General features: G+C 33.3%; 1 protein-coding gene across 1 annotated transcript; it reads right to left on the bottom strand.

Annotated features, from left to right (window-relative positions):
- Nucleotides 1-6,801: 6,801 nt before the first annotated feature.
- Nucleotides 6,802-9,332, bottom strand: LOC129322119 (pentatricopeptide repeat-containing protein At3g18020). The gene has a single exon (XM_054968194.1). The coding sequence runs from the start codon at nt 9,143-9,145 to the stop codon at nt 7,136-7,138; it is 2,010 nt and encodes a 669-aa protein (XP_054824169.1). The 5' UTR covers nt 9,146-9,332; the 3' UTR covers nt 6,802-7,135.
- Between the last annotated feature and the right edge of the window lie 5,287 nt (nt 9,333-14,619).

The raw sequence follows: 14,619 nt of genomic DNA, 5'->3' as shown, positions 1-14,619 counted from the left end.
TACGACCGTACGACCTGTGGTTTATTTCTTTAGCGAATTCTAGCGTGTCACGTCGGATTCATTTCAATCGTGTCTGAAGAATTGACCAATAACAAAATAGCCCCTCCCATTCCATTGCAACGGACAAATCAATTCAGGACAATGACAATAAAATTATAAATCTTAAAATTCATGACAGTTAAGCTTTCATAAATTTTTTTAAAAAATAAGTTATAGATATTATTTTAAACAGTTGTAAACATAATCCCAATTATAAATTAAAATATATTTAAATTTAAATATTTTATTTATGGTTAGTACCACTAAATTTATAATTGTTTGAATTAATATTAATTTTCATAAATTCTAAGTTTTTAAGATTTTATTATTATTCTCCTAGTCAACCTGGAATCGTATATGATATGTCATATGTGTATGTTGGGCAATGGCAGAGTCATGACCTTATATCAGGTAGTGCAGATTAATTTTAAAAATAATAATTTAAAAAGAATTATTTAATTTTTTAAAATAATCATAAATTCTATAATTGTTTCATACTTCTATTAAAAATATTTCATTCCCTATAAGTTACTAATTTATGATATTATTTAAATATAAAAATATATAATAATTAACAAGAGATTTAAAAAATTAAATAAATAAGTATATTCTTTTCTAAAAATTATATTAAAGTTATGGACTTAGTGAATTCATAATTGAACTTAAGTTAAAACAATAATAACAACAACAGCCTTTATCTTATTAGATGAGGTTGGTAATTAAGTTAAAACATTTACCAAAAAAAAGGACCTAGATTTTAAAGGATTCAAAATTTTGTGACTAGAGAAGATAAAATTACAAAATATTTACTATTCATTTATAATTTTTTCTAAGTTGAGAGGGTGCATATGCCTCCCTCAAGTGTATATGGCTCCACCACTAGTTGGGGGTGGGGTAATGAGAACGTGTTTATCTCTTTTAATGATAGAAATTAGAAAATATGATAATTTTGTTCGAAACTTATTTAGAACCTTTCAATTTATCCTCCAAATAATTTGCAGCTCTTAGATTAGATAGGATAAAATCTCAATCAAGGAATGCATATTTGTACGTGTATGTGCGCGCAAATGTATGCACATATGAATAAAGGAGTAGGATTGACAATGTAGACTAACTAATGACTCACGAGTTAATCAACAGCAAGTCATGAATTTAACAAAATAGATTGACATAACTTATATCTTAGTAGGTTGAATTTTTGCCAACCTACACAACCTGTAGCTCATAATATAAATATTTTTAATTTTTTTAATTTTAAAAATTATAAATTCATTTTTTTATCTTTGCAATAAAAAAAATCATATTTTTCCTGAAAACTAAATATTTGAGTAACAAAAAATGTTTGCAATTGAAACTATCAAGAGTCATCAAGACAATATGCAACGAATTTTTCTTGACATTTTAGACTTTGTGCTGATCACATAACCAATTTTAAATTCAACTGCTATAGGTGAATTTAGTCATTTATTTTTTTAAAAAAATAATTATGCCTTGCAGAAAATCTTAAAAATGTGTCACTTATAATTTATTTATGAATAATATGATCTGTCAAAGTTTCTGTTATATGTGAATATATAAATTTTCTAAAGTTTAATTGTTAATCAAAATGGACGGTTCAAACATGTCTTCTAATCAATAAACAAGCATTTATACACTAACTCGTGAATTGAATTTGTCCAAATAATTTTTTTTTCAAAAAAGTAATAATGCTTAGGCAAGCTTAACAAATCAAACGGAGAAAAATAGCACTTGCTGTGAGGAAAATTTGCTGAAGCAATTTTAGGAGAAAATATCAGCTAGGCTAGCATAGATCATGAGCTAATGCTCATATAATCATATAGTCTCGTGTTTACCAATACAAATGAAGTAAAATAGAATTCACACCGATAGTTGTATTAATTATATACAGTCTCGTGACAACAACACATAAACTTACTTGTCTATATGTTTTGAGTTTTAGATAATTTAATGAAATCAATTTTAAAATTTAACTGAACAGTAAGGAGTTACTCTCGACCAACTAAATGAGGGTTTGCCTTTTTAACTTATTTTAACATAAGTTCAAGTTATTAGCCTGCCCCACATTTAAATGAATTTATTTTCTCCAACTCAATCCGTCACATTTTTTGCAGGTTGCGCCTCCAGACTCAACCCATATTATCAATATTAAAAAAAAAGGATAATCTTAATCAATGATGGAGACCTAGCAAAGGGCATTAAAACCTAAATATTCTCTCTCTCAAAGCATTGGTATCAAAACCTGAGCTTACAACCTGCAAGATAGACCTCTATGCAGTCTGCATTTTTAGAGCATGAGTATGATCCCTAAAGCCGCCACCCCAATTCAAGCATCCTGAAATTTAGCGACACTGCTTGCAAGTCTCCACCTCTCTAATTAGTAGTTGAGAACAAGAACTTACACTGAGTTGGATTTACATCCTTGTAAGTTAGAATGTAAGAATATATTACTTTGGTTCTTGCCATTCCAAAAGGCAACTGATATTATCACTACTTTCATCGCAACCTGCCAACTCAAACTAGAATTAACAATCACATACAACACAACCCCAAAGGCCTCGTTCATGAGATCAAAGGAACAACACTGGCATCAAATCAAAGGCAGGAGAAAACAATGGTTATTACCTCTATGGTCAAGACATGAGGCTTGTTAATGGTGTGCAAGTACCTTTAAATCCTCTCCAATCTAAGGTTGCATAGCTCATCCTCTTTAAACAACAATTTAGTTCAAAGCAGGGGATGGGCCATGGCGAGGAGCCCTTGCAAACATGGACCAAGAGATCGAAAGTGGAGCACCCATAAAATTCTTGGTGAGCTCCATGTAGTGATGCTGCCATAGTTTATGAGCTGTTTTCACTTTTCAATTATATAAAGTTGTTGAAGTTAGGATATAAAGCTGCCGGAGTTTACATAGAGAGAGGAGGTAGGGAGGGTGAGAGAGAAGGTACAGGGCCTACATTTGATATTTATTATAGAAAATATAAAAAAGGTAGGATCATAGGCAAAAATCTAAAAGATAACACCAAGAATTGAATTGTTCCTAAGTTCAATTTAGGATCCTCAATGATTTTTCTGATAAAGTTGATAAGTAAAAATGATCTTTAATCCTTCAATATAATACCTATCTATTATCTCTATTTCAAAATAAAAAAATAGGGCAGGCATTGATAAAGGTGATGATGATTTTGGTTCTTTAGATCACCTAATTCCTTTAATTAAGAAGATAGTGGTTGATCAAAGGAGTTAATTCTTGTTTTTTTTTAACATAGTTTGAGATTGATATGATACATTTTCCATTAGCCAATCTAAACTATCAAGCATATGGAAGGGCAATAACTAATTTTTAATATTTCTTACTAACAAAATTACAAAGAGATAGCAAAATTGTAGGGGACAAGAACTATGTAACCTTACCCCTATACATTTGTCTTTAGGTATCGGTGAAAAAAGACAAAAGCATGAAATGCTCTCACCTTAATTAAAATTAAAGATTAAGGATTATTTTTGTTCTTAAACTTTTTTCAAAATATTTATAGGTAGCCTGAACTCAATTTTAAGTCATTTTGACTTTTGAACTCATAAAATTCATGCTTTGTTATCCTTAAAAGTAGTTAATATGACCATGATTAACCAATTTTTATTCCAACATGATAAGAACTAAGAGTTTTCACCTATCATGGAGTCGATGAATTATGGTTGTGCACGCTGCAAAATAAGGGTTCCTTTCAGAGGAGTATAGCCCTATAATCATTGCAACAACTCCTTCAATTTGTTTGGTTCTATGGAGCTAGTTCATAGCTGTCAAATGGAAGAGTTCATGGTGGACCAACCATTTTTAGACAAGGAACCTGAATGTAGATGTGTGATATGCCATGAAGCTTTCATCAAGGGCAACATAGTTATTCGCCTACGCTGCACTGGTGTCTTTGACAAGGATGTAATCGAACAATACCTGTGAGGAAGTAACAGGGCAATGTGCCCTTTGCAACGGGAGGACACGCAGCCTCCTAAATTCTTGTGATAGTAAATGGAGATGCTGCTCAAAAGATAAATTTACTTTATTCTACTTCATACTTTTCTTTCAAGTTTCTTTCTTTTGTGTGGAACAAATCTTGAACAAGGGATATGAAGCTTGACAATCCAGCCATTTCTTGAAAAGCTGTCTTTGAAACAAAGGACTTGAAGGGTCTGCTTGGCTTTGATACAACGTTAAGCAATGTAAAGAAACAAGATTAATGGCATTACAACAGTAACCACCTTTAAGGATGAATGACTACAACGAAACAAAACCACACCTCTTTGAGGGATTATAAGCCATCCCCAGGCTATGGGGAACCAAACAACGAGGGATTACGCAATAACTTCACTATCTAAATGCCTAACCTTCAACCCTTATATAGGCTTAGGTTAACATAAGCTTGATTGAAACATTAATTTGCAACTATGCTATTGAGATTCTGATCTGATGTGAAGTGGAATCTATTCACGGTTCCCTCTATCGCAGTTAACGCTAAAGTCTGATGTTTGGGACAACAATCAGTCATGTTACTTTACGCAAAGGTAAAGAAAGGCATATTTAAGGACAGTCCCACAATTTCCTTGCTTGAGATTTATGAGGAAAAAATAATATTAAGAATAAGAAAAAAGTTGGGTTTTTAGTAATTTCGAGGCTCTGAGCTTTAGCTCCTTCGTACATTTCTTTCTTTTTCAAAAGAAAAGGAGAACCAAAAACACGAGGAAGTGAAGCTTTGAGTTGCAATCTGATTGATTGAATCACTATAACGATTCCTGCCAAAGCCGGGCAATGTTGGTGGTGGTGGGCTCCTTCTTTTAATTATTATTTTTCAAAAGCGTAACACACATCCGCACATGTCACTGCAAAGGTAGAGGCTACAGCTTTCAAACCAACGTTATGGTTTAACTAAAAAAAAAATTGCACAGTTTTAAAAATCAAACCAAGAGGCGATTCCCGATTCCAAACATGTCACAGCAGAGGTAGGCCTTCACACCAACACATACGATTTAACTAACAAAAAAATTGTAAGGTTTTAACAATAAACCAATTGAACCGAATCAGCTCTGGGTCCAATCTAGTCACCCCTTTTAATTGGAGAGTTGACCAATCAGCTAATCAGTAAGAACTGGCTTAACCGATAAAAAACCAATCGATTCTAAGCTCATGAATCGGATCCAACTTATTTTTTAAAAAAGGGTAAAAAGAAAAAAAAAAGGCAAAGCTTGTAATTTTCACTGGGATCAAGTTGTAACTTTTAATTTAGAGAACTCAACCCCATTCCATCACGGGAGAGTAACCTCTCCACTTCTTTCTCTCCATTTCTCCTTCATTTCCCTTCTTCAACATGAATTCTATAATTTTAAAAAATTTATTTAATAAAATAATATGTGTGGTTGAGATGAGAAAAATGGAGGGAAATGAAGAGAAAAAAGTGAAGAGGTACTTGGTCCATTCCATCACAGTACGGGCGCAGCGACCTGTTGTTTTACAGCAGCTTAGTGGAGTAGTTGCTATCCTTCGACGTGGGATTGTTTTCAATAACCGCACTTGCTTTCTTCTTTTTTTTTTCCCTTAATCTTTGTTGAGTTATTTTAATTAAGTCTTTAATTATTATTTTAGTGTAAGCACATATATTTAATTTTTATACTTCAAATTATTTATCTGTATTTGTTAAACTTCATTATAGTTAATTTATTTTAAAAAAACCTTCAAAAAGTGCTTGATACTTTGCCATCTCTATGTATAATGATTAAAGAATGAATGTTTTTAAATATTAAATAAGTTCAGAATAATTTTTATGGTAATATTTTTTAAATTTTTCATATTAAATAGTTCATGCTAATAAAATGATATATCATAAAAAGCAAAAATTACTCTATCTTACCTTACAAGTTTAATCCTTGTGAAATGATATTTTACAAAATTTTCCTTTTAATATAACGTTTAGCGTATAAAATTTAAAATATATTAAATTAATCATGATGGGTCCAACCACAATCTTATCAGTAACTTTTAAATCAGTGTCTTATTTAATTAAATGATGATCTAATTTTTAAAATTTTAAAAAATTGCATTAGGTCAACTAAAAATTTTAAATTCAAGTCTTAATAATAGAACAGTATTTAGTGATAGAATTTTTTTTTTTATACAAAATGATAGAATGTTTGTCTATAAAGTGTCGGCCCAACTTGATTTGGCACCAGATGGTTTACTACCCCAAATAAATTAAAAAAACAAATAGAACCCTCAACCTTATAGTTGGCAGGGTTGTGACCGAGCCATCCAGCACCTTGGCCGGTCACAGAGGTGGGCCCATTGATTTGCATAGTTGAATGCAAATTTCGAAGAGAATTTCTGGAATTTTGGCCGAAGCGAATAAGCAGCTTTGAAGTTTGATCTGTTAGCTCTAAAATGATGCCCAAAATTCCCACTTTAATTTCAGCATTGGGAAATTTATCCGTATTTTCTATAACTAGGAAATACCGTTTCTTATGAAAATAGCTTCTCTGCTTGACCACATTAAATGAGTTATGTACTTTTATCCTGTAGTCTCTTCCAACTCACCCACTACCTCCGTTTTTATTTATAAAAAAAAAACTACTTTTAATTTATTTTTTATATAAATAAAATCACATTTTTAAATAAGTATTTATTATAAATTTTTTAAATTACACTTTATAATTTCATCATTCACAATCATAAGAAACAATTAATAAAAACTTAATTAACGTAATTAATAAAAAATATTTTAATTTAATTTTTTTATTTTCAGATACAATCAATATAGTCAATCAATTTTCTTGAATTGGGTGATACAATTTTTCTCTCTTACAAATAAAAATGGAGGAAGTATTTCCAAAGGTCACATAATATCTATATGCAGATCCATCTTGGCAGGGCCTGATCACGTATCTTCTTGGTTAATAATTGTATATCCTCTGACCAGCACCACACATCAGTTATCACATTTTCGCTTCGCAGTTTGTTAGAGGTACTTGACTGTGCTTCCTTGTCCATTTCTTTGGTTGAATCTTCGGGATAAGAATGCTTCGTGACTCCATCTTATAACTTGTTTAGAATCCTCCATGTTACACTATCAGGGGTCAGTCCATTCCTTTTCATCTCTCCCACAATTTGGTAAGCTTCCCTTTTCAATCCTAGGTTGCAGGCACAGTCAATCAGAATATTGTAGCTATATATATTTGGAGAGACTCCAGAATCTACCAGTTCATACAAGAAATGACAAGCTTCACTGAACTTGCCAGAGAGGCAGAGCCCTTTCAGAATTGCTGAATAAACAAAATTATCATGATTCCCTGAAGGCCAGATAACATTGTGCCAAAAGCTCTTTGCCTCTTCTATCTGGTTAGATCCACATAGGCCTTGTATTATGATTGCATGAGTGGTATGGTCTGCAGTAATGCCGTCGCTTAACATGGTATTAAAAATGCTCAACGCATCATCTGATCGGCGAAGTTTGAATAGAGCTCGAAGCACAGCATTATATGTCACAACACCAGGCTTTAAACCTCTTTCAGGCATTCCTCTATGCAGCAGATCAAGAGCTTCACCAACTTGTCCAACATTTAATAAACCAGATATTATGGTAGTAAAGGTCACAACATCAGGAGCAGAAAATTTACCCATCAACATGTCATGCAATACCTTCAGAGCTTCATCAATCCTCCCCATCTTGCAAAGCCCATTGATAATTGTGTTGAGAGTAATCACATCTGCCTCACACTGGTTCTCTAGCATATATACAAGTCCATTTAACAGTTCAGTTGGATTATTCACATGGCAAAGAGCCCTTAAATATATGTTATAAATTCTGGTCTTGTCAACACCTTCCTTTTTCAGCAAGAGTTTAAGAACTACCCTTGCCTTGTCCGCATCCAACTCTTGACAAAGGGCTTTCACTAATTCCTTGTATGTATATTCAGATGGCAAGAATCCAAACTCAGTTCCTTCCTCTAATAACTGGAAAGCCCTCATACAACCACCATCCTTGCTAAGGCCATGTATGATGTAATTATAAGATGTATCGCTTGGAACAAATCCTCTCCTCCTCATTATATAAACAACCCTTGAGGCCCCGTGATATCTTCCTACTTTACAAAGTGAATCTATCATCTGGCCGTAAGCAACTTCCTCGCTTACACTATTCCCTTGTGGCAAATCTTCTGCAATTCTAAACACTTCATTGAAAAACCCTTCTCCACATAAAGAATCAATGAGATTAGCAAACGTAGCAGTCTTCAACGCCTGGTCTTCTTCATTATTCATTCTCTCCCATAACTTGCGCATCATTTCCTTACCACCTTCAAGATCTCGTTTCTGGAGAATGCCACGAATCATGACGCTGTACGTCAGCGAATTAGGCATCACTCTATTGTCGCTCATTTCATCAAACACCTTGCGTGCGTCCCTCAGCTCGCCAGTCCTGCAATACCCATTGACCAGAGTGGTGTACGAAACAGCATTCGGCGAGTGCCCTCTACTCTTCATATCGAAAAACAATCTGTGAGCTTCGCTGGGTCGGGAAATAGAGCAAAGCTGATCCATCAAACGGTTATAATTAACCACAGAGGGTACAAACTCAGGCTTCACGCCAATCAAACGCTGAATCACTAGCAATGTGCTACGTGGGTTCTGAGAATCAAGTAACCTTGCGATAAGCACATTGCAAGTCCGCTCATCAGGGACACAATCGGCAGCGATGAACAGCGAGAAACGTTGGTGGGCTTCGACAAAACGATGGGAATCGCAGAGCGCGTGAACGATGCTACTGAGATTGAGAGAGTCAGGGCGGTACCCACGGAGGGTGAGACGGTGGAGAAGGCGAAGCGCGTCGTCGACGTTACGATTCTTGGTGCAGAGTCTGTGAATCTTCTTCGTCCAGTAAGTCCTATTGGAGATGCTCTCTTCTGGGTCTTCGTTTTCAAATCTAGGCTTCCACGGCTGGACAAATGAAGAGGTGCTTGCGAATCTGAATGAGAGAGGAACTGATACAGATTTCTGGGTGATTAGATAGAAGCGAGAGGAGGTAAATTTTGCAAGAGCTTCTATCATTGAGAGACTGGCTTTTCACTCAGCTTCATGTTCTTCGTAAAAGTACCTACAATTAAATAAATAAATGTTCATAAAAAAATAAACAAACAAATAAATGTTAAGTTAGATTATTCAATACAAGCGCAAACAGAGCAGTCGAGATTTTCAATATTCCCAGCAATTCCTGGTATTCAATACTATCAGCAAAGGAATCACCACGGAATGCGTTGAAATTTCGAGGTTACATTCATACACCACTATTAATATTTTAAAAAAAAAATCTTAATTTAACATTATTTTTTTTTGTTTGACCAAAAAAAAAACGTGAATTTTTTTAAGAAATCCTTACATGTTATTTCTCCTTTTGTTTATATAGGCAAGGGGGAGAGGAACTGTAGAAGGCTATCCTGCCACCATCTTAAAAAAAAAATTAAATTAAAATATAATGCACAAAATTTTACTTTTTATAGCATTTGACTCAAAAACCTACAAAAATATAAGTTGGTCAAACGAAAACGTTTTAGAGGCAGAGACTTGAAGACATGCATCGTTAGCTGAACGTAAGGTCCAAAAATAAAGTAAAATTTTGTTGGTAAGGTCCAAACTGTCATTAGCTGAACGTAATATAAAGTCTTGAAGACATGTATCAAATGCATACATCTGAATGGTTTGAATATGGACATTGCTTGGTCCATCCTTCCCATTCAATTTGGAACTTGTTGTACCCAAAGGCCTCGTCATGCGGCACATACTGAACTCACAAGTGCCGATCCATATGCGTCGTGTTTAGAAGTTGTTTTCGCCTTATATATTACAGCCTCACACCTTTGTTAGTGAACTCTCTTAGTCGCTGTTCGTCTCCGTCCATATACACTCCTCTGTCCTACAATCTAACACCACTCATCTCTTTCTCCATCTGTGGCTGTTTCTCTCCTCTTGCAATCCCATTTCCCTGAAAAATGAACAAGTAAATAAATGAATACACTCTGTACTGTAGTTGATCTTCACTAGATTTTTCCCCATTTATTTATTGCACTATGAAATGAGTGTTTTCTTCAACAAGTTGCGTACCAATTTTTAACACCGCATCTTCAAGAAGTTATCATGTGTTTATCCATTTGGAATTATGGAATCACGCCTTCTTCACTAATTCAAGAAAGCGTTTGGATTGGATTTTAGTATTTTTGAAGTCACTGAAATAGAATTAAAAATCTCCAGAGAATGAAGCACAGCAGAAGATGAAGCACCTGGATCGGCCACGAGAGCGAGGACTCGAGCTCGAGGATCCGACAGCCATGGACTCGTGGAGGTGGTAGATGATGGAGTGACCGGATTCGCTGGACGGGGGCAGCCTGAAAGACGATCGCTCAAAGCCAGTCAAAGAATGAAGGTAGGAAGGAGCGGCCGCGGATAATCAGTCCCGTATTGAATCTGTTGAAGCGAAGCTGACCGAGGGAGTTACTTAGCCAAGGTCCAAATCCAATCAAGTGTTTGAGTGCGTGTTACTCAAAAGTTCGTTAACAAATGAATTTAAAAAAAAAAGATGGTATAATTATTTTGAGTGAAACTTGTCAATGAACTTAAAAATAATTAATTGTATTGAATGAAATTTATTTACAATTTTTCAAAAAAAAAATCCATATAACCCTCAAACAAACCCATTTAATCAGCTTGTTATATGGTGTAAGTTTGCTGGGCCCATTTTTTTTCTTAATAAAAAGGTCATAAGAACACAGTGCAGACATGCAGCATACAAAAAATCCCTACATCTCAGGGGAGGAGTATCAAAGATTTGAATATTGAAATTTTTACTAAAAGCTTGATGAGCCAACTAGTCTGTGTATTTGTTTGCCTTCCTAAATAGACTCATTTTTTTAGCTCGACCTATTAAATTTGGTAGGTTCATTGGCCAGGTTGAATCTGTTTCCAACTCTATTTATAAAGAAAGAGGTTATAAAGAAAGAGGTACATGAACTGGTGTGTATATTTATTACTTCCTCCATTAAAAAATACAAGGCATCTTTTAAGGGGTTGGTTGTTAAAAAATGTAAGGCATTAGTGGTGTTTTAAGTTGTAATTATTACCTTTCTTTTTAAAAATATTCTTAATAAATAAATCACTTTATATTTATTTTAGAGTGAAACATCCTATTAAACAGGGATAAATAGAGACGAATTGTGTTAGTTTAAAGATAAATAACGACTTTATTAGAGGTAAGATTCAGTTAAAATAATATTACATTTTTTAACAGAGGAAATATATTAAAAAGAAGTTCATGCATCATCTTAATTTTAATGCATCAAAACCATTTCGAAACTTTTCTCAAAACACAATCTAATTTTTGGACCAATTCAAGTCTAAAAATTGTAATCTCTCAAATGATATCTTGGATGCTATTAGAAGTATTAAGGTAGACCATGTAATGCTAAACTTTTTCTAGTTTGGAACTTGCAATGGTCATTATACTATTAGGAAGGGTTATAAGAAGGATATTTAGTATACTATAGTAGTTCAACAGCAATCAGGTACTTTCTTAGTCCCATCTAAAGAAGTTTGGAACAAAGTATGAAAGATCAAGACTCTCCCAAGAATATCTCATTCCCTTTGGAAATGCCTCTCGCTTGTTGTACCTAGAAGGGAGATGTTTAAAAGGAAATGCTCAAGCTGCCTTTTGTGTCCTATTTGTCAAAAGGCCTTGAAATTCTTGAACATATTTTCTTCTTTTTCCTCGAGTGAGATGTATTTGGTTTGGTCATTATGTCTCATTGAAAATTGATGATTTGCACATTACATCTCTTGCTTGTTGGTTTTTGGAGTGTGCAGTGCATATAGTTTTAATCTAAATGATAAAGATATTTTTATGTTTGTATGGATGTTATGGCTAATTTGGAAGGAAAGAAACGATGCTATCTTTAATAATAAAGCCCTTGATCTTTCATTTGTCTTAGCTTTAGCTCATAAATGTGTTAATGAATTTTAGTCTGCTGTCCCTAATGTTGCTGCTAGTTGTATTAATGTTAATAACATGAAGAGAAATTGGTGGCAGGCTACATGTGAAAATTTTATGAAGATTAATTGTGATGGTTCATTTGTTGCAAACCATAACCCAAATAAGCATACTAATTCTACTACCATTAGGATTTTGTATCGAGATTCGACAAGGTCATTTTTGTAGGGTTCTTGTGAAAATATTCATGATGATTTAGTGTTTATAGTAGAGCTTTTTGATGTTAAGAAGGCCATGTCACTCATCTCTAAGTTGAACATTGAACATGCAATAGTGGAAGTTGACAATGCTAATGTGTTTTCCTGTGTGCAATCTGCTAGCTTCTCAAAATATGAGTGATCATGCTGCTTTATTCTTCAGGGCATTTTGGATCTTATTGTGTCTTGATGTGGTGTCTCCTTTTCTTTCTCTCTTAGGGAGGGAAATTGTGCTGCTGATTTTTTTTTTCACAGTTTCTTCATGTAAGGGTGTGTATCGTTCAGGGTAAATGTCTCAACTAACACTTTCTTTGGATCTTATTCTCACTCGTGATGATGTTAATTCAAATGCTTCTCATATTGCTTCTATGACTACTTTGTTTGATAAGGAAGGGGTTGGCTGATTGTTGTTAGCAGGTTTATTCTAGTTTCGTTTTAGTTTTGTTGTCTTATTTTGCTTCCTTCCTTTTGTTTCTTTTATCTAGTTATCCTTTAGATTGTGGTCCTTTTGCTACTATTTGTTTTATCTAGGTCAAAACAAAAAAAAAAAAGGCTAAACGTGTTAGAGTAGGATCTTCATAGCTTCATGTCAAGACCTAATTTTTAACACTTTTTCTATGCAACTAAAAGCGATATGGTTCAGGCAAAATAGAAATTGAAGCCCATAGATTAAATTCACACATTAGTCATTGGGTTACTACTCATTTGATAAGTTTCAAGTTTTTTCTAAACTTTAAAAATTTATAAATAAATTTAAAAAAATCATATGAGAATGATATAAAATTCTCTTGAAAGCTCTTAAAGTACTTTATATGGTTAAAATAAATTTTTAACCATTTTTTGTTCCAAATATTATAGATAATTCATTTTTTTCAAATCTACTCTGTTTCTTTAATAGAATATGTGCCATAAATTGAAAATTTTTTAACTCAAGTTGTGCGTATCCAAATAATCTAATTTAGGACTTTTTGAAACTATTTAGGTATATAGTCTGCTTATAAAAATTATCATGAGCATTGAACATGGGTTATTGTAAATTATACACTGAAACAATAACCTTCCTGTGAAAATAGCCTAAACTAGATAGTCCCAATCATGTATATTAAAATCATGATTTGAAGGCTAGTTTAGGACTCGAAATTAGCTGTCATACATCAACTGATATCACTTATACATATCAAGGTCTCATCATAAATTTACATAGCTTATGAACTGATTTATATATTCCTCATTTCTATAAAAGCAATGCTAGAAGAAAAATTATTTCCTTGTCCACTTACCTTTGCTTTTTGTTCTAACTCTTCCTTTGAAGGCTTATAACCTGGGTGGTTAGTCATTGGGGGTGATATTCGAGAAAACCTCAATTGTAAATAATACCATTCAAGCATATAAGGCAAAAGTTTCATGCATAACATATACTTGCATTACAAGACTTCTACTAACTTTTTGACATGTTATATGCCCATACATCATACATCGACCATGGAACACTTAAAAATAGAGCTTCAAACATTCATTTATGATTTATAGAATTAAGGAAACAAAATCATACATATCATCATGCAAGCATAAATACCCAGCATGTAAAGAAGGGTAAGCTTACTACCTTTTGACTTTTTCTATTTTTTCTTTGTTTTTCTTGTTTCCATTTGATTCCCTATGACCAAACCTACAATTTTTTTTTCATAACACTCATTGCCCTTAATATTCGCCATAAAATATTTATGAAAATTGTTAAAGTCAATAATTAAAGCAAGAATTAAATAAAGAGTAAAGTTGTCAACTTGACAACTTTACTCTTTATTTAATTCTTGCTTTCTTTATGTCAAGATTTCACATGAACTTTCCTTAGTGTAAAAATTCTTGTACAATCATTTTCCTACTCAATTTGTTAGAAGGAACTCATTTTTAAACTTAAATTTGACAAATTCTAACTCGTTCCCTCTGAACCAGCCGTGGCAATAACTAAGGATAGTTGAAACTTAGATTGCAGTTGCTTTAGATTATGGTTGCTTCCAACCTATTTTCATGCTTCATGTATGCATGTCTCAATGCTAAGTTTTAAATGATATTTCATAAACTTAAATGCTTAAATAATAACTACTTCATTCTTTGGAAAATTGGACAGCATTTTTCCTTGAAAATTGGCCATCTAAAAATTACATTAAGCCTGAAATCAAGCTATCATTCATTAATAATCAATAAGTAACATCTCTATGAACATTTTCAAGCCTCTTCCTATCATTTTAATTGTCAAAATATGAACCCTTATTATCTCTAAAAAAATAGGG

The sequence above is a fragment of the Prosopis cineraria genome, unplaced genomic scaffold, assembly GCF_029017545.1.
Source record: "Prosopis cineraria cultivar Desert tree isolate PC_DT_omini unplaced genomic scaffold, ASM2901754v1 PC1, whole genome shotgun sequence".
Lineage (NCBI taxonomy): Eukaryota > Viridiplantae > Streptophyta > Magnoliopsida > Fabales > Fabaceae > Prosopis > Prosopis cineraria.
Note: the sequence above shows the minus strand (reverse complement) of the source record. Positions and strands in the feature narration are given on the sequence as shown.